We start from the raw sequence: 26,311 nt of genomic DNA on the forward strand, positions 1-26,311 counted from the left end.
GGGAGACATTTTTTTAGACTTAAAGGGAAGATGGCTGCCTGGCTTCCCTTCTGCTTCGTACATTGCTGAGTTTGAAACTTACACTCTGCTTTGAAGACCTTTTTAGAGCCACCATTTTATGATCACAGTCCAGATTCATGACCCCACCCAGGCCAGCCTGCAACCTCCTGCTCTACTGACAAGGTTTGTTTAATGTAGCCCCTACCAGCCTCCGTGGTGTAACATAGGCCCCAGCGGTGCAGCGATGCGACCCGAGCTTCAAGTGGCCCTCTCAGCATAGTACCTTGGCCAGAGAGCTTCTGATTGAGTCTGGAGGACCCCCCATGTACCTTGCATGGCGGCCCCCTCAAGTTTTGTTATCCCACCGAATAGCTTGGCTGGTAGCACCCCTGATGCTGCCACCGAACCTACTGTAGACTCTTGTTATCTTCATGTAGGTGTTGAGCACAGCAGTGGGTCCGCAGCATCTCAGGTCATTCATTGCAAACCAGGACAATGTGGGCTGAGATGTCCAGTTCCAAGAGGGATCACTCAATTCAGGTCCTTGTTGTCAGTCTTCTGCTGTTGATGAGCAGAAAGAGCAAAACTTGACTGCAGGCCTGCACCTAGTCTGGTGTGTGCTACGTGTAGCAGGGAAAGTGGCCTGAGGGAGTCCTCTCCATATGATGCTTTCCCGTGCTTCTTTGTTCGCTTGCATTTTTACTTGGGACCATTGAAGTGACTTAAATAATATTTCTAAGAGAATCAAATAGAATTCTGCACACCTTTTATTTGACTGATTTCAGGGATTGCTGTCTCTCGTGGCCACTACTAGTATTTCTGAAGAATTATTTTCTTTGGCTTTCCTATTTGGTGGCCATGTTGGTGGTACTTGTAAGATCACCCCAAAAATGGGTGTAATCATATTAAGTCTCAACTACTCAGGTTATGCTGGCAATATAATGCACACATTTAGTCTTATCTTTCTGAAATTGTGGCTTGACATTTTCTCATTTCTACAGTTACCTTTGCCTGCTCTTGAAGGGTACATGCCATCATTTGTATAAACTGCCTTGCCTGTTGTCACAAAATGTGCCTTCATATTATGAATGATTTTTCTGATAGTGCATGATAACAGAAAGAAAAGATCACAAACCTTCAGGGGCACCTAATATATGTTTCTAAACCTGGAGGAATGGAATTCTGTACATAAATCACTACTGGCAGAAATTAAAGTCAGATCAAATTGAAACTGAAATTTTATCATTTACAAAGAAAATACTACATCTTGACATGAAAGACTCATATCTCGAAATCAAATGTAACAACAGCAGGGACGATCTAATGCTCGTAAAACCCATGGTTGATCCAATACCTTCATTTAAAAGGACATTTCCGGGGTGGAGAAAGTCAACAAAAAATGCAACATAAGGGCTTTAAAAGGGAGTGGAGGTGAAAACATTTTACTAATCATGCTTTGACATCCTGGTCTCAAAAACCACCCAGAGGCTATAGACCATCTAAGTTGATAACTGCCTAACACTCATGTTACAATGGATAGCCTGCTAGTTAAGAAAGTAACATGTTTGTGGCATTCTGGTCTGGCTGTGGGCGGGGAAGAGTTAATAATGGTAAGCAGAGGTGGTCTCTCCTCCGTGGCTCCATGGTCTCTTTCATTACATTATGAAACTGATTGGCCTCGCTCCAATTGCTTAACTTTTCATTTCCATATTTCTTTTCTCTCGCTGCCCTTTTCTTATAGAGACATAACATACTGGATGACTGCAATGAGAGAAGCTTATTACTTTCCTAAGAGGGATGTAATTCTATAAATAAACAAATGAGAACGAGCTTGTGGTGGTAAGACTGATTCGTTTTGGATCATAGAGGTAGTCTCCCTTGTGGAAACACCCATTCGGTTTTTAAAAGAACGTTCATCAACCAACCTAGTTGGTGGCATGGTTCATCATTGGGTTCCCACCTAGGGGCAGAGTGCCTCCTAGGTGTGCTTCGACGCCTGATTACAGCGGAACAGGTTTGATTTTGAAGAAGTGAGGAGGTGAAGTGAGTGAGTGATAACCTTAAAACTACCTCCAAGATACCAGTACAATTAATGTAAATGAAAATTTTATTTATAGGGATCCTGGGCAGGATTACAAATTAATGATGGACATGGAAGAGAAGTGATGGTCTCTCACATCCTAAATGGATGAAATGGTCTCATGTTTCAACCAAATCCATCTATTTCTTTTGGCTTTCTTCAGGACCAGTGAAAAACAGGCTTCAAATATGGCCCGAACTAGTGGTATGTACGCTCACACACTAAGGTGTGCGTAAGTGAGAAATGGCTTGTTAACTTACGATTTTCACCAACATTAAGTTTATCTGAAAGAAAAAAGGGAGACTCAAAACAATCAAACATTTACATGATTATAAAAAGTTACCCATAACTGAAGATAAGGAAGCAAAGGGGTTCAGCGTGAGAAAATAACCTGCACCCAGAGTTCAGTACCATCCACCTATAGGCTATATGAACGTATGTGTAAAAATTACACAACATCATGTGCAAATTATGCAATTGAACTTGAAAGAACCCCCTATTAGAGGTTCTAACTGCCCAAAGGTATATCACAGTTACCAGATAAATATATGCATCAATTGTGCTTTCTTTGTTATTGTCCCATAGGTAACTGTCTCTAGGGTCCGTGTGCTCAGATCTCTCCCCGAATAGGTTGTAGTGAGCATTTTCATAAAATATTTACATAAAAGGCAAATACCCACAAACAGATATTATCATGCAGAAAAACCAAAGTCTATGTCTATGTGCCCCTAGTTGTCACGGGACCGTCAATGTACCATGTGTGGCTATGTAGTAATTGGTGCACCTACTTAAGACACAAGACCTCTGCGTGACATGGATCCCTTTGGGAGGTGGTGCCTGTAGTCACACTCAGTCGGGGAAAAGAAACAAAAGAAAATGCAGGAATACCCCAGTGTCAGTCACAGAGATGAATGCTGGGTTACCCGCATTGCTGTGGTGAGGATCGATCAGACACCAGGCCGCTAGCTAAAACTGCTTTCTACTTACTGCAGCAAGGTCTACCGCCTGTCCGTATACCTATGCGATAATCCGTTCCGGGATCCCGGCAATGTTGGGTCTCAGGTTGCTGTGAGATTTTGAGCAGTCAGCGTTACCCACGTCTGGGTGCGTCTGGAAGGTGTTGACGTCATTGCGGTGCGACATCTCCAGGTGCACCAATTACTACGAAGCCACACATGGTACTTTGATGACCCCGTGACAACTAAGGGCAATAGACATAGACTCTGTTTTTTTCTGCATGATAATGTCTGTTTGTGGGTGTTTGCCTTTTATGTACTACGCTTTTTATGATAATGCTCACTACCACTGATTCGGTGAGAAATGTGAGCACACAGACCCTAAAGGTAGTTACTTATGAGTCAATAACAAAGAAAGCACAAAAACTGCGATATACCATTGTGCAGTTCGAGCCTCTAATAGGGGTTTCTTTCAAGTTTAATTGCACAATTTGCACATGACGTTGTGTGATTTTTACACATACCTTCATATAGCCTGTAGATAGTTGGCACTGAGCTCTGGGTGCAGGTTATTTTCCCACACTGGACCACATTGCTCCCATATCTTCAGTTACAAGTAACTTTTTATAATCATGTATATGTTTGATTTCTTGGGTCTCCCTTTTTTCTTTCAGATAAACTTCTTAATGTTGGTGAAAATCATAAGTTATGAAACCATTTCTCACTTACGCACACCTTAGTGTGTGAGCGTACATATAACAAGTTCAGGCCATATTTAAAGCCTGTTTTTCACAGGTCCTGAAGAAAACCAAAAGAAATAGATGGATTTGGCTGAAACATGTAGTCCACTTCACCCTTTTAGGATGTGAGAGACCATCACTTCCCTTCCATGTCCATCATTAATTTTTATCCTGCCCCAGGAACCCTATAAATAAAATTTGATCACACCAATTATACTGGTATACTGGAGGTAGTTTTAAGGTTTTCTCTCACTGACCTCACCTCCTCAATTCAAAATCAAACCCGCTCAGCTGTAATCAGGCGTCAAAGCACACCTATGAGGCACTAGGCCCCCTAGGTGGGAACCCTATGATGAAGCATGCCACCAACTAGGTTGGTGGTTCTCTTAAAAACCCAAAGGGTTATTCCTCAAGGGAGACTACCTCTATGACCCAAAACAAATCAGTCCTACCACCACAAGCTCATTCTCATTTGTTTATTTAGCTTTCTCTGGGGAGACGTACAAGCACCTTTTGGTTCGCTCCTCTCTCTCCGACCCTTGTTTGTTATGGATATAATTGTATTACATGCCATTATAATATTGGTTATGGTTAATCTATATAAAGTTGTTTCTTTGATTGTAAAACCTTTAGGAACTTAGCTAAATGGAAGAAGATTGCAGATCGTGTTAAATGCATAAAATGTTATAATATGTTACTTGAAGGAAAGGCAAATTATTCAGGTCTTGTATTCCCAAGTCCACGTGTTATTCCCCATTCTGAGTGCAATAACTTGTAATGCCTGTTATTTGGTGCAGTGATACTGGCTGGAATCAGGGATTCTGGACCCTTGGTATCCCTACACCAAATACATGGAAACTCGGAATGAGGTCCATAGTTCTCTCTAATAATATTGCCCAAAGCTTAGAGACATGGATTGCTCGTTTGATGCTAGTAGTACTGAATGTACATCTCGTATCCTGAACTGGAAGGCATTTAACACCTTTATGAGATGGATTACAGTGTTGGGAATGGCTCATTATAACAAGTTATCCAATGCTGAGCTAAACGTATTCGAGAAAGAAATGAGGAGATTGAGAATTTGTATGCTGATTTATCCTCACTAACCATTACTTTGCAGCTGCAGGATTTTAAATTTAAATATGATAAACTCTTCAACTCAAATGCAGGCTATGTAGTTTGAAATTAGGGACCACAATATTATGCTAGAGCTAATACAATGTGGAGGATTCCGTCTGGGACTCTTGGTCCCAGGCAGTGGAGATGATCCCCCAATTCTTAAACTCATTTAAATGACACACATTACAAGAGAAATTCAAAATGCAATTAGACCTATTAGTATCTTGGACAGAAGTGCTATTTGCATATTGAACTCATGGGATGCCTCTGTGCAAAATGGCATTCAGGTCTTTGGTATAAGTTGGCATCTCAACTGCTGTAGTGTTCTACCGGTGTGCAAGTGAGGAGCCTGTCTGTGGGTTTTTTAAAGATGCGATAATTGTTCTAATTCCGAAACATTGCAAATACACTAATGAAGTGGGCAACTACAGACCCTTTTCTCTTATTAATCAAGATTATAAATGCATTTATGTAATCCTCTATGAAAGAATTGCAAGTATTATCAAATCAATCCTTTTCTAGGGGTCAGGATAGTTAAGGGGCTGACACCTTGCAGCCACTTCTAGGCCTCTGTATCATATAATGAATGCTTCTAGGTCCAGTTCTGTAGTTTCTGGGTTGCTGACCTGTGATTTAGAAAAGACCTTCGCAGGGTGTCAGGTGCCTTCCTCTTTTGCATCATGCTCTGCGTGCATTTTGGAAGCAGCTTTATCAATTTAGAGGGCCATCTCTGACTTGAGCAGGAGAGCTGTCACCTACCATAATGCACATCTCAACAATTCTTACTGAACATACTCACAAAGGGGTTGACACTAGTGTATTGTGGCCACAAACAAGCTCCAGAACATTCTCCTACTTCCATGTGGGCACCAGGTATAAATATTGGACCCTAAGACCCAACTTTTCAGTACAACTCTGGACCTTTTGAAGATAAAGACATAGCCAGATTGGTGTGCTGCTCTGCCAGAATGACTGCTTACCTGTGGCCCTGCTGCCTGTGTGAAAAGACTGAACCTGAATCTTGAACCCAGTACCTCCAGAGTGACTCCAAGGGCTAGTTAGCTGGCCTCCTGATCTGAGCCTCATGGACAGAAAAGGCTCCAACATCCTTGAACCCAGCACCTGGACTCTATCTTCTGTGGGTCCTACACCCCAATTGGTGCCACCCCAGTTCTGGACCCTTGGAATGGGCCTGAAAGTACTCTGCCAGGCTAGCTGTGTTCCTGTGAAGCAGAATTGACACAGGCGAACGCACCTCCTCTCAGCTGTATCTGAGCAGCCACAGCACGATGCTGACGCCGGAACTCACATCGAACCTTACAATCTCCTCAGAACCGCCACTGCATGATGCACCCTAGATGCAGGCCCTGCCATTGCATGCCCCTCATCAATGGCATCTTCAATGGCAATGCAGGACTCTACATTGCAACCCTGCAGCTCTTTGGAACTGCCGGTGCACAACGTATCTTCGAGGCAAGATTTGCATCACAAGCCCCTCATCAATGCCATCCTCAACGATGATGCAGGACTCTGCATAGCAACATTGCAGCTCCTCTGAACCACCTCTATGTGGCATATCCTTGACGTGGATTTTGCAACACTCCGAAAAGCAGGATTGAAGATACTTTTGTTCAGCAGGCCTCACTTGGTTCCAGTAGCTCCCTCGCAGTTGGCATGAACTTGTAACTTTGTCCTGGTTCGGCGCAACAAGAGAACCACAACTGGCCCTGTGTGCTTTTAGGCACCATTTTTACTTAAAAGTTTTAAATCGTATATATCTGGATCTACTGATTGGATCTTTGTCATTTTGGTATTAAATATTTTATTAGATGTGACTGTATTTTCCAAATTGGTGTGGGATTTTTCTTATGTTGTGTTTTCAATTTATTACTGTTTGAAGTACTGCATAAATACTTTGCACATTGCCTCTAAGTTAAGCCTGTCTGCTTTTGTGCCAAGTTACCAGAGGGTTAAGCATAGGGGTTGCTTTTAACTTCACCCTAACAGAAATTGTGGTATCTACTTGAGAAGGGTTTCACCCCCTCAAGAAGTAACCTAATTTCCTACAATAGGAATCACTCTGGATATCTGTGAGATCGAATAGGTAATATAATTCATGAAGTACCTAGGCATCAATTTTGCAAACTCTATTGAAGACACAATTTGACTGAATGGAACCAGATTATTTTGATCAGTTTAATTGCATGTATATAGATGGTCCCCCCTTTCCTTGCTTATTAGGGTAGAGAAAAATGTTTCAAGATGTTAACAGACCTAAAGGTTTGTTAAAGTCTGGAACAGCTACCAGTACACTTCTTTCCAGAAAACTGATCCTCTATCAATGCATTTATATAGAAGAGAAAGTGTCCCATATTGCTCTAGATAGGTTGAACCTACTAAAGACAAAGGAATCCTCGATTTCCCTGAATTCAAGACATACCACAATGCACATATATTCAGGTAAGTTTTGCAAAGGTTGTGGGATACAGCTGACTGTTTTGCTGGGCCAAAATCCTACTATTTAACAGTCTTTCCTAGGGTAGGCCCTAAATGCCCATAGGACAGGATGCATTGTATTTGAAAATTAGGACATGTATATTCATTGTTGGAAGTTTCCTGATAGTGAAAAATTCCCAAAGCTGTTTTTCACTGTAGTAAAGTTGGCTCTCCCATAGGAAACACTGGGTTACATTATATCAACAAATAATGCTTAATTTCAGTTTTGGAGCAGTTAGGAAAATGATTCAAAGATTCACTTTAATAGTAATTTAAAATCCAACCTAACGCTCAAGTTTAAATAACTATTTTAGAAACTACACATTTAGAAAGTTGTCCTTTCTCTGCCTAAGCCAAAAGGGCCTTCCTGCCACTGTCCGGTGTCACCTGGCTGCTGATAGGCTCCACTGTAGTGAGGTGTGGAGTGCTCCTAGGAAGCGGACAAAGTATTTGGGTATGGAGAGGTGTTTTCCCTGCTTTAACTGGATGGCCTGGGGCTGTGACAGCCCCTTTTTTAGCTTCAAAAGATGTTTACCCTGTGACTTGCAGATGTAGCTCACGCCTAGAACTGCCATCCTTTGTCTTCCTATGCAGCTTGGCTCCAAACCCAGCAGAGAGGGGGGTAACTGGTTTGGAGTCACTACAAAGGAGAGTTAGCCACACCTCTGAGTGGGCACAGGGACCTCTGACCATGGGGCGAAGAGAACTGCCAAATTAGTTTCAGGGGAAAATGGGTACTGCTGCTGAACTTTCAGTAAAACGCACAGGAAGTGCTGCAAAAGTGGGTAGGGTCACCCAAAGGAAACCTTTACATCATTGATTAGGGAGTGGCCCGGAGTTTTCCCCACCCGCATGCTGGCAGTGAGCATAAAGGTGGCACAATCATTACACTTCTTAAAACACTCCTGGACCCGTTGAGAGTCAAAAGAAGGATTGCCCTGCTGTCTGAAGAACCTGAAGGATGACTGGGATTGCTTTCCTTGAGCCCAAGGCACCAGTGGTTACTCCAAGAGTCAGTTGTCTGACCTCCTGTTTAAAAGACAGGGATACAAGTTTCCAGGGACCTATCTCCCAGCAACTGTCCAGCTGACCATTTCCAACTAGATCTGCCCTGGACTCTGCTGTTGGCCTTTGTGGGAGTGTGTTATAAACCTCAAGTGGTGCTTCCCAGGTAATGGATCCATGGCTGGTGTTACATTGTATTCCTCCTGGCTAAACTGCAAAGGTCGGGACTTAGAATCGTTTTGCCAACTTTTCCTCTAAAGAACAAGAGGTAGACTGGATTGCTGTCGAGCCGAAGTTATCAAACCACAGGTTGGATTGAACTTTCTGATTTGCCCCACTGAAGGAGATATGACTTCCAGAAAAGTTTCGAAGTCTGAATGTAGAGGAGTTGATCAGGACTGTCACAGAAAACCAACATGTCGACTTCGAGGCTTTCCCAGGCACAGACTTCGACTGCTCAGAGCTTTCCTGCCTTCATCAATGACTGAAGTTTCAGCAACCTGCACCTCCAGCTTGCAGCTTGCCCTGCAGACAACGTGCTCCAGATGAATTTCCTAGTCAGAAGGTAAACTTTCCTCCATGATGAACTTAGTCTCTGAACTCCACAACGTGCTCCATCGTGTTCGACCTCAACTTTTGATTTTGACCCAGTCTACAGCAACCAGATAAATACAGTTGGCACTTTGTGTTTTCTGGCACTATTTTTAATTCAAACTTTAAAGATTATTATCTCCAGTTTAAATTATTGGATCTTTTTCATTTTGGTGTCATTTTACTTCTTAAAGTAATCTCTTTTTTGTCAAAATTGATTTTGGACTTTTTCTTGTCTTGTGGTTTTGCTTTATTTTTGAGTACTGCATGAATACTTTATACATACTCTATAAGTTAAGCCAGACTGTTTTGTGGCAAGCTACCAGAAGGTTAAGCACATGTTTATTTAGTGACTTTAGTGGCTTTTGTGGTACACCATGACAAGAATTGTTATTCATATTTAAGGTGGGTTCGCAGCCCTCTCAACTAATACTATGATTTCATAAAGTTGTTGTGAGCTTCAAGTAAGCACTGGGCATCCAGTTCTGGATGAGATGCAGTTTAGAACATCAAGCCCTTAGTTATTTACAGTGCTCTTGAGTTCCTTTTCTGAAAATCTGAAGAACTGAGGAGGTTCACAGTGTATAGGAAGGCCTGTTGTAGAGTAGGCTTATTTGTTGGCAACTTGTTTGTTTATTTTAAAGCCCCAATTGTCTAGAAGCCTGTTGTGAGAGATTGGGCTGTTGGTTAGGGGGGGGGAGGTGCACATCTCAAGTAGTAACCACAGTCCGTGTCAGAATGAACAACACAAGTCACTAAATTAATCTGTTCTTAATCCTCTAGTAGCTTGGCACACAAGCAGTCAGACTAAATTTAGAGACAATGATTAGAGTATTTATGCAACAATCAATCAATCAATCAATATGAACTTTATTCGGATAAAAACAACATATCCATAAAAGTGCAGTTAAAAAACATTATTTACAGTTGGACATAGAAGAAATTAGTCCGAAATCATATGCAACAGTGATGAGGACGCAATGCATTGGTTGGGCTGAGAAAGGTTTTTGAAAGATGCAAGAATAAAGTTGAACATATCATCTACCAGTCTCCTGTGAATCAATGGACTGAATGCAGAAGGACCATACACCTGGACTTTGAACACAATAGCACCTCCATAGATGTTATTAATTGAGATGTGTCTTGGAGTACTTTTTTAGCGTACCTTATCTAGAAGAACCCTCCAGACCAAAACAGAGAACAGAGAGACTTTAATCCCAATTACAAGTTAAGTGAAGCAGTTTCACCAGGTGAGATAGCAATTCTCTCAATTATAACTTTCCCAGTATTCCCTCAAAAAGATAATCTGGTTGGTAAAGTTGCTTTGCGATTCAGCAGTAAGCCTGGCAGTGATCCCCACCCCTCATCTGACCATCTTCTAAGGCAAAGAGGAGCCTGTAGAGTTCCACATTTTTAGACCTCATTATCCTCTTCCCTTTGCCACCCTCCTCACTTACTTATCTTCCCTTACTTCACATCTACACCAATGAGAGCCTAACCCCCATTGAAAAGGGAATACTGGGTCGAATTTCAGCTGGAGAAAGAGGGTTCTCATGGTTATTTCTCATTCTGCTATGTGTAGAGATAGCGTCTGGAGCAGTAAATATCAACAACCAAGTAAATCTTCTCCTCTTGCAATCAAGGCTATTCTCAGCTACTGCATGCCCCTTGTACCACAGGTATTCTTTAAAACTTCACAAAAGCTGTTGAATCTCAGTGGTTGCAAGCAGCTCATTCAAGCCTATGACCCCTTCATTAGAATCCGCATTAGTCTGCTGGAGTGGACTTGAAGCATAGTTGCAACATATAAACAAGCATTGGCAAAGCCAATAGGTTTTGCCTACTTGAGAGCTATTGGCTTGGCCATTTTCTACAGCAGCGTAGAGTAAAGTACAGTAGAGTTAAATAGAGTGGCGCTGAGTGGTGTGAAGTGGCATAGAGTGGGTTGGAGTAGAGTGACCTTGAGTGGCATAGAGTGAAGTGGCATAGAGTGGAGTGGTGTAGAGTGCAGTGGTGTAGAGTGGTGTAGAGTGCAGTTATGTAGAGTGGAATGGCATAGAATAGAGTTTAGTGGGGTGGAGTGGAGTAGATCAGAGTGTCGTAGATTGGAGTGGCATGCAGTAGAGTGGGGTGGGGCAGAGTACAGCGGAGTAGAATGGAGTGGTATGGCGTAGAGTGGAGTAGAGTGATGTAGATTGGAGTGGCTTGGAGTGGCGTAGAGTGAAGTGGCACAGAGTGAAGTGCTATAGAAGAAAGTGGTGTAGAGTAGAGTGACATAGATTAGAGTGCCATTGTGTGGAGTTGAGTGGGATGGAGTGTCTTAGAGTGGTATTGTGTGGAGTGGTGTGGGATACAGTAGAGTAGCATATAGTGGAGCGTCAGAGGGTGGAGTGGGATAGAGTGGAGTGGAATAGAGTAAAGTAGAGTGGACTGGCATAGAGTGCAGTGGCGCAGAGTGTAGAGGCATAGAGTAGAGTAGTGCAGAGCAGAGTGGCATAGAATGCAGTGGCACAGCGTAGAGTGGTGCACATTAGAGTAGAGTGGTGCAGAGCAGAGTAGAGTGGAATAAAGTGCAGTGGTGTACAGAAGAGTGGTGCAGAGTCGAGTGGCACAGAGTGAAGTGGCATAAAGTAGAGTGGTGCAGAGTAGAGTTGAGTAGCATAGAGTGTGGTGGCATAGTGTGCACTGGTGTAGAGTAGAGTGGTTCAGCCTACACTAGAGTGGCATAGAGTAGTGCAATGTTGATTGCAGTAGTATAAAGTGGAGAGCAATAGAGTGGTGCAGATTAGAATGGTGTAGAGTGCAGTAACACAGAGTAGAATGGGGTAGTGTGCTGTGACAGAGGGGTGCTGAGTAGAGTGTAGTGGTGTGAAGTGTAGTTGCATAGAGGGTAGAGTAGAGTGCAGTGGCATAGAGTAAAGTAGTACAGAGTAGAGTGGCATAGAGTGCAGTGGCACAGAATGGATTGGAGTAGAGTAGCCTTAAGTGGCATAGAGTGAAGTGGCATGGAGTGGAGTGGTGTAGAGTGCAGTTATGTGGAGTGGAGTTTAGTGGGCTGGAGTGGAGTAGATTAGAGTGTCATATAGTGTAGTGGCATCGAGTAGATAGGGGTGGACCAGAGTGGAGTGGCATGGCAAATAGTGGAGTAGAGTTATGTAGAGTGGAGTAGAGTTATGTACAGTAGAGTAGAGTGGCTTGGAGTGACGTAGAGTAAAGTGGTGGAGAGTAAAGTGGCACAGAATGAAGTGGCATAGAATGAAGTAGTGTAGAGAAGAGTGACTTAGAGCAGAGAACCATTGTGTGGAGTAGAGTGGGGTGGAGTGCCGTAGAGCGGTATTGTACGGAGGGGTGTGGCACAGAGTATAGTAGCGCACAGAGGAGTGGCAGAGGGTAGAGTGGTGTAGAGTAGAGTGCATGACAGAGTGCAATAGAATAGAGCACATTAGAGGGGAGTGGTGCAGAGTGGAGTAGAGTGGCATAGAGTGCAGGTCAGTAGATTTCAGTGGCATAGTGTACAGTGGTGCAGAACAGAGCTGAGTAGCATAGACTGCAGTGCCATAGAGTGCACAGTTGTTGAGTAAAGTGGTGCAGAGTAGAATAGCGTAGAGTGCAGTGGTGAAGAGTAGAATGGTGTAGAGTGCTGTGGCATAGAGTGGTGCAGAGTACAGCGCAGTGGTATAGAGTGCAGTAGCATAGAGTGCAGTGGCATAGAGTGCAGTGGTGTAGAGTAACGTGGTGTGGAGTAGAGTGGCATAGTGTGTATTGGCCTAAAGTAGAGTGTTGCAGAGTAGAGTATCATGGAGTGCAGAGGCATAAGGTGTAATGGCATAGAGTACAGTGGCATATGTTGGTGCAGATTACAGTGGTGTACTGTCCCATGGTGTAGAGTAGAGTGGTGCAGTATATATTAGAGTGGAGTGCAGTGGTGTCGAGTAGAGTGGTGCAGAGAGGACTGACGCAGAGTGCTGTGGAATAGAGTACAGTGGTGTGGAATACAGTGGTGTGGAGTAGAGTATAGTGGCATAGAGTAAAACGGTGCAGGGGAGAATGCGGTTGAGTACAGTGCAGTGGCATAGGGTGGTGCAAAATAAAGTGGCGTAGAGTGCAGTGGCATAGAGTAGAGTGGTGCAGAGTAGATTGGAGTGGTGTAGAGTGCAGTGGTGTTGAGTACAGTGGTATAGAGTGTAGTGGCATAGAGTGGTGTAGAGTAGAGTGGCATAGAGTGCAGTGATGTAGAGTGGTGTTGAGTAGAGTGGCATAGAGTGCATGACAGAGTGCAAAAGCATAGAGTGCATTAGAGTGGAGTGGTGCCGAGTGGAGTAGAGTGGCATAGAGTGCAGGTCAGTAGATTTCAGTGGTGTAGAGTAGAGTGGTGTAGAGTAGAGCTGAGCAGTAAGTAGCGTAGACTGCAGTGCCGTAGAGTGCACTGGTATTGAGTAAAGTGTTGCAGAGTAGAATAGCGTAGAGTGCAGTGGTGCAGAGTAGAAGGGCATAGAGTGCTGTGGCATAGAGTGGTGCAGAGTGGAGTGCAGTGGCATACAGTGCAGTGGCATAGAGTAGAGTGGTGCAGAGTAGAGTATCATGGATTGCAGAGGCATAAAGTGTAGTGGCATAGAGTACAGTGACGTAGAGTGGTGTAGAGTACAGTGCAGTGGCATAGAGTACAGTGGCATATGTTGGGGCAGATTAGAGTGGTGCACTATTCCATGGTGTAGAGTAGAGTGGTGTGGTGCAGTAGATATTAGAGTGGAGTGCAGTGGTGTCGATTAGAGTGGTGCAGAGTGGACTGACGCAGAGTACTGTTGCATAGAGTAAATTGCAATTGTGTAGAGTGCAGTGGCATAAAGTGGTGTACAGTAGAGTGGCGTAGAGTGTAGTGGCATAGATTATAGTGCAGTGGCGTATAATGAGGTGGCATAGCGTGCAGTGGCATAGGGTGGTGTAAAGTGGAATGCCGTAGAGTGTAGTGGCGTAGAATCTAGTGGCCTAGAGTGCAGTGGTGTAGGGTATAATGGTGCACAGTAAAGTGGTGTAGAGTGATGTAGCATTGAGTAGAGTGTTGGAGAGTAGAGTTCAGTGGCGTAGAGTATAGTGGCATCAAGTGCAGTGGTATATAGTGCAGTTACGTAAAGTGGTGTAGAGTAGAGTGGTGCAAAGTGCAGCAGCATATATTATAGTGGCGTGGCTTAGAGCGTTGTGGCCTACAGCACAGGGTAAGGGGTGGGAGGTAAAAGAAGCAACATGGAAGGAGGCAGGTGGGAAGGAATAGAAGCTACACGGACAGAAATATGTGAGATAGACTGAAAACACAAGCCCTCATATAACACGATTGACCCCAAAAAAAAAGCTAGCCCCAAAAACGGGAACAGTGGATTGACACAAGCAGTTGGTCCATTCTCCATGAGAGGGCCGAACACAAGAAGAGGACATGATGCCTGCGTGCCGTGACAAACCAGACCTGTACATCAGAGTGATGCTGAAACAAACCGAGCTATGGGTACGCTCTTATCCCACTGCACAGGTATTTGGACACAATATCGAGGTTATTTCTGGGGAGAGAAATATTGGGGGGGAAAATTGTGATAAAAAATCTCATGATGCAAATATCATTGTCAAGAATATCATTTTCTAAGGAGTAATATTGTTGTTAAGAATATCATTGTTTTAATATAATTTTCAATAGTTGTTTAAAATATTGTTTTTTGATTAGTTTAATGTTTTAGTGCATATATTAATTTTATGTATTATTGTTTGCATAATTGTCATAAAAAATATATAGTTTGTAATTTTAAGTGATTTAAAAAAATATATTTTATTGTTTATGGTAACTTATAATGTCATGGCAAGTTGGTGGGTTTGCAGGGATAGGCTACAAAGTTAATTAAGTCATAATTTCTAATTAATTAATAATGATTAAGTAAGTGTGTGATTGATATTCATTTTGTACATTATATCATATTGATTTATTGTATTATTATTTTAGGTGCAGGTTGCTAGGTATTGGAGGGGTGTAGGGTGGGAAATAATTAAGTAATCATTAAATATAATTAGTTAATAATAATTATTAATATTTCCATTGATTAATAATTATGTATATTGTGCAATAATGATTTATTTAGTTATATTTTTGGTGTGGGCTGCTGGGATTGTAGGGGTATATGGTTGTAAGTTAATTAGGTAATAAATATTTATATTTATTTGATAAATCATTATTAAAATATGTTTAAATTATGAAAAATATGTTTTACTTTTTTAATATATACATATAGATCAGCCCAACATTATAAACAGTCCTTATGTATAAATATATAATTATATAAACATGAAAACAGATATTAATTCATTTATATGTGTTTGCTTATATAAATATATTTATATATTTATAGACAGATATATTTTAACATAATAGAATTATTTATTTGACATTTTATGTTTTTTAATATTTAAAATGTATCACTGTGAAAATAAAACAAATATATCTATATATATATATATATAAAATACATACACAATAAAACCATAAAGAATGTATACAATTTAATAAAATATATTCCTTAATCTATACAATAAATTCAATGTCATAAATGTAAAACACCAAAAATATATTTATGAAAAATACTATAAAGAGTAGGGAAAGCGTTAGACTTTGGAGGGATTACATTTACTATTCCTACTCCGGTCTGCACAACAGTAGGGAAAGCGTTGGACTTCGGAGGGGTCAAAATCACTATTCCAACTCCAGTCTGTACAACAGAAGGGAAATTGTTGGACTTCGGAGGCGTAAGATTTACTATTCTCACTCCAGCCTGTTATGCAGTAGGGACGATTCCGGACTGGCCGTAGCGGGCACCGCACGTTTCCCAGGTGGGCCGCCAGGGTGGGGGCAGGTTTTCGGCCCCTGAGGGTAGTTTTGTTACCCGGGGTCGGCCATATTGTCGCCCTGTAACAAAACCGGCCCTAACAAACAGCTCGGCCTCACCCCCCTCGCCTCCCTGGGGCGGCCTAGCAGTTTGCCAGGGCCGGTTTCTGTTTCCAGTCCGCCCCTGAGGAGAGATAGCGTTGGGCTCCGGAGATGGGAAGATTTCCATGGTTTTGTAGCAGAGCAAAAGCAATATTTTTTTGTTTCTGATCTTTGAATTTTAACAAATGAAAACAGATGATCAAAATGTCACGCGCCCCTATATATCCCAGTTCACTCTGGCACCTTCTGGGTTTCTGCGGAAGCACCAAGTAGCTTTCTTTCAAATGCTGTGAAATTATATTATATCTGTGACATGCTTTGGAAAAGATAAACCGGTGACGTATTGAACTAAAGATAGCTGGTGCTCTGCCTATTCCCATTGATATTTCAGAGACACTGAGACTGTACAAAATCTCTGAGAAATATCAAGTTTCATAAGGAAATACGCGTTTATTTACAGGGAAACAACGAATGTATTTCATTTTCAGCCTAATTGCCTTTTACAATCACACAGAAGCAGCTCCTTTTTATCTTAAGAGATGTATCATTGTAAATATTCTTTATAATAAACATAACACTATTCATTGAAAATATTTGCATGGAAATGTTGCTGCAGTTCACCAATTTTTGAACACTTAGGTTAAATGTTTGCAAGCTATAAGCAGATTTTGCTCCAGATGCATCAGTATGGATATTAAGATTTAAGAGACACATTAAATCAAAGTTATAAATTAAGTTCTCAGAGTGATTACTGCTTGATACTAAATTAAGAGGACTCCCAACTGTGATCCCGCATACTTTTCAAATCTCGTCTAGCATAAAATGCACAGGTTTAATTCAGAGTATTAACAGGGGGCTTAATCAAAGACACATAACTTCTGACAAAGTTGTTCTTCAGAACTGCTTAATGCAACGTGGTACCCAGTGGAAACCGAAATGCATGGAAATTACATTTTAAAAAGGGATTGCAAACATATTTACCGATGTACTGATTGCAGAAAACCTCGATCCAGTGGCATTACGCCAAAAAGTGATGACACCCCCCCCTGTAGAATCTGAATAGGGGCCCATGAGTGTAACATATCACACAAATAAATAAATTGGATTTGGCCTGAAAAGGGGTCTCGTGATGAGTTTGGAGCTTCAGCGTAGCAAGGTGGGGTCTGCCCCGGGCGGTACGAGTTTTGGAGGGGACGCCTCGCCCACCCAGTCTTACATGAGTTTGCCGCGGGATCTTCAGCGTGGCTGCGGGGTGGCAAAGGCAGGGACCGCAGAGCTACGCCACTGGTTTGGAGCCGCTGAAGGGTTGGTTCCCCTCTGCGCTGCAGGGGCATGCTTTACGCCCTTGCCTCCATCCTGTCTAATCACTGCAACTGGTACCTGAGAAAACCCAAGAAACTCTGTAAGTCTCCAGCTTTGCTTCGGCAGCTACAGTATGATTATTCAAGGGTGAGTAGTAGCCCAGCCATTTTCACCACTGTGATTATGACTCCTGCACGCTGTTTGGCAGCAGCACAAGGGGGCTCTCAGCTTCTGAGGTCTGTAAAAAGAGTGGTTGAGTTGAATGAATACTTGCTATTTATTATGATTCAAAGCTCCAGGCATAGGACAGTGATTGGTATACATGCACTTATTGAATCATTGAGAAAGTGCACATATGGGTTCACGCTTCTGTTGCCTAGACATTTATTTAAAGGGTAAATACTCGTACTGAAATATGTTTGTCTTTCTAAGGTTGACTCAAGTTGTTTACCTTGTATGGTGAGTCCTGCCAGTAATGTTAAGGCCACTCCAGAAGAAGTGGGTCAAGTGACTGGGACCCAATACTCCATCAGTCGCTAAACAGAAGTAGTCTCGATCTTCCCAACAGGTCAAAGATTATAGATTAAGCCACCACCGCCTGCAGGCATATCATTATCCAAAGGTTTTCCAGAAGCATCAAGATCGTCCCAGAAGTCAGTGCAAGGTAGTAATCATATGACCATTAACCCAAGCTCCTTCAGCAACCAATCAAAAGCAGGCTCACTTTTCCTGAAATCACCATTAGCCAAACACTGTCACCCAGGCAGATCAGTCCCCTGAGACCTGCCAGTAGCATGAAGACCACCTCAAACGTCAGAGTAAGTTGGAGACATATTATTTTGGAAGCCCATGTACCCTGAGCAGACAATCACTAACCTGCACTCTCTGATCAGCTAAATTGAAGTGGTTGACATTTTCCGTCAAGCCCAGTATTGAAAATTAGCCACCCACTACTCCCCAGGCACATCAGTTCTAGGAGAACCACAAACAGCATCAAGACCACCTCAGAAGACAACACAAGGTTGGAGTCACACGACTGCAAATCTGTACTGCCTCGGTGTCCAAACTGAATAAATCCCACTTTACCAACCAGGCTCAGGTTTAAAAATTAGCAAGTCACATCTCCCCAGGCACTTAATTCAAATGTGGCTCACCAGAAGAATTAAGGCTGCTGCAGAAGGTAGCATTAGGTGAGGTTAATGTGACTGGCATCTCCCTAGCATAATTAATAAACTATATTAAATAAATGGAAAATGTACACAACTGTACTACACAATTATTTATATGGATAGCTATTTCAATTGAAATGAATTGTGATAACTTTGTACTTACATAAAATAATATCAAAAGTGGGTTTGAATAGCCAATGCAAGTATAACTACCAGCCTTATTAACATTTAGCAAGGCCTTGTTAATTTATTGATCAGCTGAGAGAGGAAGCTATAATCTGTTAAACCTGGAAAAATTTTGATTTCCTGTCCTATAATGAATTTATAGCCATGCAATGAGGAACTGCAGTACAGAGGTCCTGTCATGACTTCGGGGCCTCCGCCATGAGTGAATCAAACCCACTAACTTTATATGAAAGGCAATCCATTTAATTTGTCATTTTCCTTTTATTGAGCATTTTTTCTTAGGTTTAATACACATTGTTTGCTTCTCTTAGAGGCTTCAGTAAGAATTTCTGCAATTAAGGAGTACATTGAACCTAAATAACCATGTATGTTCTTTGGACTGTGGTAACTAAAGTTTTGCAGCTATGGAACATGTTCAAAATCAATGATTAGAAAATAATCTGGTGCTTTAAGGCAGAGTTGCAAATTGGAGTATGGAGGGGACTATTTAAGTAAGGCACTCCTATAACAACTGAAAGAGACATTGCACAACATTAGCTTTTTATCTCACAATAATATTGTGGAAAGTGACACTAAAGATCTACACATGGAAATGAAAAAACCTACACAATTGGAAATCTATGGTTTAAGTTTGAAGAACACATATTATGACAGTGCTACATTTTTAAGGTTACCTTTAAAGATGTTATCCCTTTTGTTGGTCAACAATAAATTATTCTTGTGCTTTCACCTTTTTTCTGTTTCCCAATTCAGGACCCCTATAGTGCTTATGTCCTTATTCAATCATTCATGTTACTTTTCTCGGCTTAAGGATGTAACATAGATAAAGTCAATTGCATTACAGAAGTGGCACTTCTTTAATGTTTAACTATAATAACAGAACCTGGAAAACCTATCTGAAAAAGGAATACATTGTTGAAATGCCTTTGGGCCAAAAACCACGGAGTGATAAGATCGTGAAATTTGTTTCTGCGATTAATTGCTCCTAAAATCTTATTCTTAGAAATTGAGCACATTTTACCACGGACACTAAACCCCCATTTTCACCAATGGTATAATTCCCCACTCATCTTTTGATAATAGTAAGTAAAGTGTTAGACTCAGCGGTCTCTGGCTGGTTGGGATTCATTGAACCCAGTCAGAATCCACCGCCTTAGACCAGATGAGTATGATACACATGTCTGATAACCTGTGCTCCCCCTTGGGTAGCTTTGCACAGAGAAGTTAGACGTATCCTCAGTGTCCACGTATAAAGTATTGGCGGCAGAACACCACCCTTGCAGCACCCTGTGCATGCCACAAAAAAGACTCCACACCATATGTATAAAACACTGGTCTCTGTATCACACACACATTTAAATCAAAACAAGATACACATTGTATATACAGTTTACAGTTATATGCAATTGTCGAACTTTCCGATTAGCAGCATTAACATATTTTGCCTAATCATGGGTATTCATCCAACACGACATTCCCCAATATCGCGTATCCCCAACAGTTACAATGGTCAAGCAATCACAGGTCTTTGACTATGCCTCGCGACCCAGCCCCTCAGTCACTCAACTACACCAGCCAATGATACGTGTTATCCCTGCTCATGTTATGTTGATTAGATTGTCAGAATCATCTAAAATGGAAATAAACAGTTACATAGTTTTGTCCACCTGGATTATACCTCCAGGCACCCAGTGGCACCTGCAAGTGTGGGAATGCTACCCACCCCACTGTAGACCAAAGGTTGTGACCTAGGAAACTGGAGCACTTCCAAGTCTGGAGAAATGTTTCCTCTCAAACAGAGGTGCGACATGCGACAGCTCCTAACAGCCAGAAGGAGGTTCCCACAAGGCATCTCCACAACAAAGTACCTTGTGAAGTGGGTCCAGGGACCAGTGCCTCGAAGGGAGGCCAAGAAGTCAGGCACTATTGTCCTCCTGATCTGGAGGTCAAAGACAGTCTCAGCTCAGTTCCCCCAACACTCCTTGGACTCCACACGTTCCAGAGTGCAAACTAGCACAGGTCCCCTGGTGGCAAGCACGTGCCCTTCGGACTCTGCAACCTTCCCCAGCACTCCTCAAACTCCTCACATACCCGCACTGCAGGTGGGCTGCTGATCTCTATGAGCACACTCCCCTGCACAGTGTGATGATGGTGTACGTCAGGGCGATCCTTCTCCCAACCACTGATCACTTCCATCTGGTTCTGCCGCACACTGCGTGGTCCTTACTATCCCATGGAAACTGGGAGATCCTTTATGTCCCAGGGATCTTGTGTACAGGAGACAAGCCAACCCGCACTTCGAGTGTACTTAGGGGCACGCACCACAACAGTTGACCCTTAGCTGCAGACCAGCAACATCCAGGCAAAATCCACCAAGTGATAGTCCCCTTCTTAGAGCACGACAAGATTCAGGACACCACAGGTTTGTGGAAAATCCATTTGCAGCCCTCCTGCCCTAATGAATCCTTTTGTTGATGTGCCAGTGTCGAATCAGAGCATTGTGGTTTAAAATCCAAAAATATTTCGACTATCGGAGGCCAGATCCCACTTGGTTATACCCACAATGGCCTTTGAAGATGCAATCAGTTTGAAATGCACATGCCACTCTAAATTTTGTCCTTTCTGCCATCGTACCCTGGGCGGTTTGATCACTATCTTTAGTGGGGCCAAGAACCTGCTCCTTGGAATCCAGGTGCAAATTCCTCCTCCAGGGCCCCAACCCAGAGAGGTCCTTCAGAGTTAGAGGTCTACAGTTTCCCTTGAGCCCATAGTTTATGGCCTTCTATCAGGAATGCACAGATGTAGCTGCCCTCCCAGGACCCATATGTCATAGAAACAGGCACACAGACCCACAAGCATCGAAATGCGCACTTTCCCAAAGTGACATTTCCACATATGTAATGTCGAATCCACTCACAATACTGGAGAAGATTCGCCATTAGGAACTCATTTATATCAAATACTATACTGCTGCTATTCTTCACGTCAGAAATACTGCTCAATAGCCTTTCCCTACATTCCCCAATGCTAATCAATTGCAAGAAGCAGGCCCTGTTGTTCTGAGCACACCACGCGGTGCCATTCACCACCCTTGCATGTAACACACATGCCCTACCTCTTCCCAACATCACACCCTGTCCCCAGGGAGAACTTTAATATAGCAAGAGACATGGAGAACCTTGGCACGTACCTTTTTAATTGCCAAGCCGAGTAACAGTAACCTGCGGACACAGGCCCCACAAGGGTAAACCTGTGGCATGATTGATGAGCCACCTTCGTGGATGGCACAACCAATGCTGCAGGCCCTTGGAGGAGCATTCGGGGTACATGTCCTGGCCATATGTCTTAACCCTAGACAAGGGATGTTAAACTTGGCACCTTTAACATGGTTTTCCCTGACTTGTTGCCTCTACTTCCTGTATTTTGTTTTTGCTGGGTTAGATGCTTTGGGCACTTTGCCACTGCAGATCAGTGTCAAAGTGCAAGTGATCCGTGTGTAAATTGTTATTGCAATTGGTTCTCCCTGACTGGCATATTTGATTTACTGGTAGGTCCCTAGTAAAGGTCACTGAGTGTGCCAGGGCCTGTAAATCAAATACTACTAGTGGGCCCGCAGCACTGATTGCGCCACTCACCTAAGTAGCCCTGCAAATGTAACTCAGACCCGCCACTGCAGTGTCTGCATGCAGTTTTAAACTGTCATGTCGATCTCGCATGTGCACCCACTTGCCAGGTCCTAACCTTCCCTTTTCTTACATGTAAGACACCCCTCATGTAGGCCCAAGGTACCCCCATGGTCAGGGTGCAGTGTATGTGAAAGTTAGGACATATACTGTTGTGTGTGACATGTTTTGATAGTGAAATACTGGCAATTCCGTTTTTCACTATTGAAAGTCTATCTGTCCCATAGCATAGGAGATACTTTGTAACATCTTCCAAGTATAACTTCCCATTGGGACAAGGTAGAGGAAAAAAGTTCACTTACACAATGCTATATCCATCCCCTGTGGTCACACTGTACCTGTGAGGAGAGAACTGGTTTGGACTGGGCTCAGACACCCTGGCACAAAGAAGAACAAAGACAAAATGGAGCATAAGAAGTGGACCTTAAACAGCAGAATTTTAGATCACTTCTGTACTCAAGAGGAACCTTTGCCAAGGAGAAGAGCTGGAGAGCTGTGAGGATGAGTACTGCCTCTTTGCTGTGTGCTCTGTGGGGATGGCCTGCAGTTGCTGCTTCTGCCACGGAAAGGACAAAGACTGGAACTTTGCAGAGACACCTGCTTGATGAAGAATCCTTAAAGACTTGTGTTTGCTCACCTCATGTTCTGAAGTCTCAAGGGCACAAAGATTTCATCCCCAGGTCCCCTGAACTCTGCTGCTGAGAGTTCTGTCCTGCCAGGAGGTGTCTGTTTCAGTTGTGGGTCTCTGGAGGTTGTCCCTGCTGTTGGGAGCTGGACGAAGCCTAAAAGAAGAAAGAAAATCAATCCCCGATGGTGTCAGTGCAGCTGCCGTGACACCACAACCTGCACCTAGGCCAGGGGCACCGCTCATGAAGTGCACGATGCACCGCCCATCCTGAACCGCTGCTCTGACACACTTTAATGCCTGCCAACACCTGCAGTTATCGGCATTTCTGATGCCAGAGCTCGCACCGACTCCGTCATCGCCAGCTCACGCATCCTGTTATTGCGACGCCCATAACGGCTGAGGGTCACTCCACTAACTCGTCAACTTCACATCCTCTCACCGTAACCGACGCCTCACCGCCGATGCAACCGACTTCCCGGACCTGGATTTGACACGTCGCCTCCTGGCAGACACAACGCCTCTCCTCTCCGTGGCAGCCAGGGAGCCGGGCTCGACCTCGGCACAGACGCCTCACCTCCACAACACCGTGCATTGTCCTAGACTTCGTTTTCCAAGGTACCCTTTGTTTGGGGGTCCATGTGACTCCGTGCCCAATGCCGCGCACCTTGTGGTCGGTGCCGTGCTTTGGATTTATTGCAGTCACAACATCATAGGTGGAGCTATTTGTTTTCTACAAGCTTTATTTTGGAAATAACAGTTTTATGTGCTATTTCACTGCCTGTATGTTGAATTTTTGTTATTTTGGTCTTGTTTAGTTTAGATAAAGTTATTTTATTATTCCAAACTGGTGTGGTGGCCATTTGTGGTGTTATCTCTGTGCGACTGTGTGTTTTGAGTACAAATACTTTACACATTGCCTTTGGGATAATCCTGTCTGCTCGTGCCAAGCTACCATTGGGGTGAGCAGGTGTCATCTAAAGTGTGCATTCTCCTTACCCTGACAAGAATCAAGGCTCCCTACTTGGTCAAAGGTGCATACCTCTTCCAATTAGAGACCCCCAGTTCTAACAGGGGACTTACAGCTAACTCAAATCAGCCAATCGTGCTCTCATGCTAATGGTGAGCACCTAGATCAGTGAAAAACTGGGAAGGAGAAAAGCAAAAAGTCGCAGAAAGCACCCTAGAAAGGGCCATTTCCAACAGAAAGGTTATTTTTTATCAGTTACATTTAGGAGTAGAAATGTATATCTTCTGCTATTATCTATATATCATGAACCAACATGGAGAATATCCTATTTGCATTATGTGGATCATACTTTCATCAAGTGAACATGACAGGCATGTCACAACATTTCATCAGAGTAAGAAAAGCATCAAGTAAGCAGCATATAACACTTTGATACAAAATAGCAAATCACCACATGCCATAAATATAGAATGATGATCCGCTGTAGCCTTTTCATTGAACTGTCCAAGTGACGTATGGGAAGAAGCAAGTCTGGTAATACTGAAACACCTACTATTCTATGAATAGCTATAAAACATTTGCATGTCACTTACCCCATCATTTGCTTTAACCAAAAGATCATAACTTGCAGGATGGTCTTCCCTGTTGATATCCTTAGATACACAGATATGACCTGTAGCAGTCTCAATACTAAACAGAAGGGATTCTTTGTCGTTTTTAATTCTGTCATTGAGAAAGTATTCCACTGTGCCAAATGAACCAGCATCTTCATCAGTTGCTTTGACCTATGGAACAATAGATTCATTGTAAATAATGTATTAATTCAGAGATGTGCTCAACAGAAAGTATAACTGATTCCCTTAAAATATCAAGCAGTAGGAAATACCTCTTAAAGTCATGCTTTTTTCTAAGACAAACTTTTACTAGAAGGTTATGACACAGTTGTAATGCTGTGGTTTGGTGTGGTTTTATTAAAGTAAAAGATTTTGTTGCGGGTAATAGTGTGGCCCTAAGTTTAAATAGTGTTTAGATACTAGAGCCTATCCGAACCAACGTTAAAGTTGGAAGGATGCTGCATGCCCCTGGTAGGCTGAAATTTGCAGTTTTATCACGTACACTCTAATGGGTTAGTTTATAAAACTTCTTTCAGGTCTATAACATAGGGAGGAATGTGTTTGAAAGGCTGTACTCAGCATTTATTTAAAAGACAAGACATAAGATAAGACACAAAAGTGAAAAGATGTGTTTTGTACGTGTAACATACAATTGTGTACCGAGTATTGGCAAGCAAATGTTGTAAACGTGGTTTGTTCCTAGGGGATGCAATGTAAATATGGCTGCTGTTCATGAAGAGATACATGTTTAGGAGTTTTGGAGCTTCACAAGTAATCAGATATGCACTAAACAAACTTATCCAAGTCCTAAATTATACTCCAATGAATCTGCCATACGCAGTACAGTATTTGTTGGAAAGTGCACCTTCCTGCCCATTTTTGTGAGGCTGAAGGTAGAATGGGGTCCCCTAAATATACCTCAGATGTATAATTCCCTTTAGGTTCACTTATCTTTCAACCACTTCATATACACTCACATGCATAAAAACAGTCTTAAAGGAAACACAAATTTGCGGGATGACGAAACTTTTATAAATTCAATTTAATGAAAACATTCGATTAAAAATGTATCAAATTGCAGTTAAAAAAAAGATCTTTAAAAACATAAATCTAACAGATTTTGTAGTAAAAAAAACTTGGAAGAGACAATACAAAGACAATCACATTTGTCATAAAAAAGTTAATTCGTGAAGATAAATAGAAACAACACATAGCAAAAAAACGAATTATTTGGGAAGATGTGGTTCTGTATTACACAAATTTAACAGCAACAAACCTTTGCTGCGTTTCGGTGGATTAAAGAGAATAGGACCACCTGCTTCAAGACAGTTAACTTATATTGTCTCCTCTCCTAAGTGTTTTCATTAAAACTGGTCAATGAGACGCCGTTCATATTGAAATAAATACCGGTGAAAAAGACACAGATCTATTCCATATGTTAAGCTTATTATATCCTCATGTTCCGATATTTCAGAAGTGCATTCTGACTGTCTGTACACAGCACCACTCGCTGTCCTCTGGTCATGCTACATTGGTGAAAAGTCACAAGTACAGGCCGACTGTGATGGAGCATGTGTCAGGTACAGAGACCAGGTCTGGCCCGCTGAAGGGTTACCTTCTCAAGTCCAGCGAGAAGAGTTCAGTTTGGGTTGTCGGGGGCCGCAAGAAGGCGAGGAACAGGTCAAGTGTTGTGGACAGTAATTGCTGTAACGTGAATAGCCAGTCCTTTCTGAAGATTCGCAGACAGGTACAGTTCTCACAAAGTGCAGGTCATACATTTCTGGTCATTTTTGTTGTTGGCGCGAAGAGCAGGT

General features: G+C 42.6%; 1 protein-coding gene across 1 annotated transcript in view; it reads right to left on the reverse strand.

Moving 5' to 3' along the window:
• DCHS2 (dachsous cadherin-related 2) overlaps positions 1-26,311 on the reverse strand; it is a 1,150,696-nt gene that overhangs the window by 810,789 nt on the left and 313,596 nt on the right. Inside the window, exon 4 of the mRNA XM_085641695.1 lies at positions 24,477-24,668. Coding sequence (XP_085497821.1) covers positions 24,477-24,668 — 192 coding nt within the window. The remainder of the gene's footprint in view (positions 1-24,476; positions 24,669-26,311) is intronic.

The sequence above is a fragment of the Triturus cristatus genome, chromosome 2_2, assembly GCF_964204655.1.
Source record: "Triturus cristatus chromosome 2_2, aTriCri1.1, whole genome shotgun sequence".
NCBI lineage: Eukaryota > Metazoa > Chordata > Amphibia > Caudata > Salamandridae > Triturus > Triturus cristatus.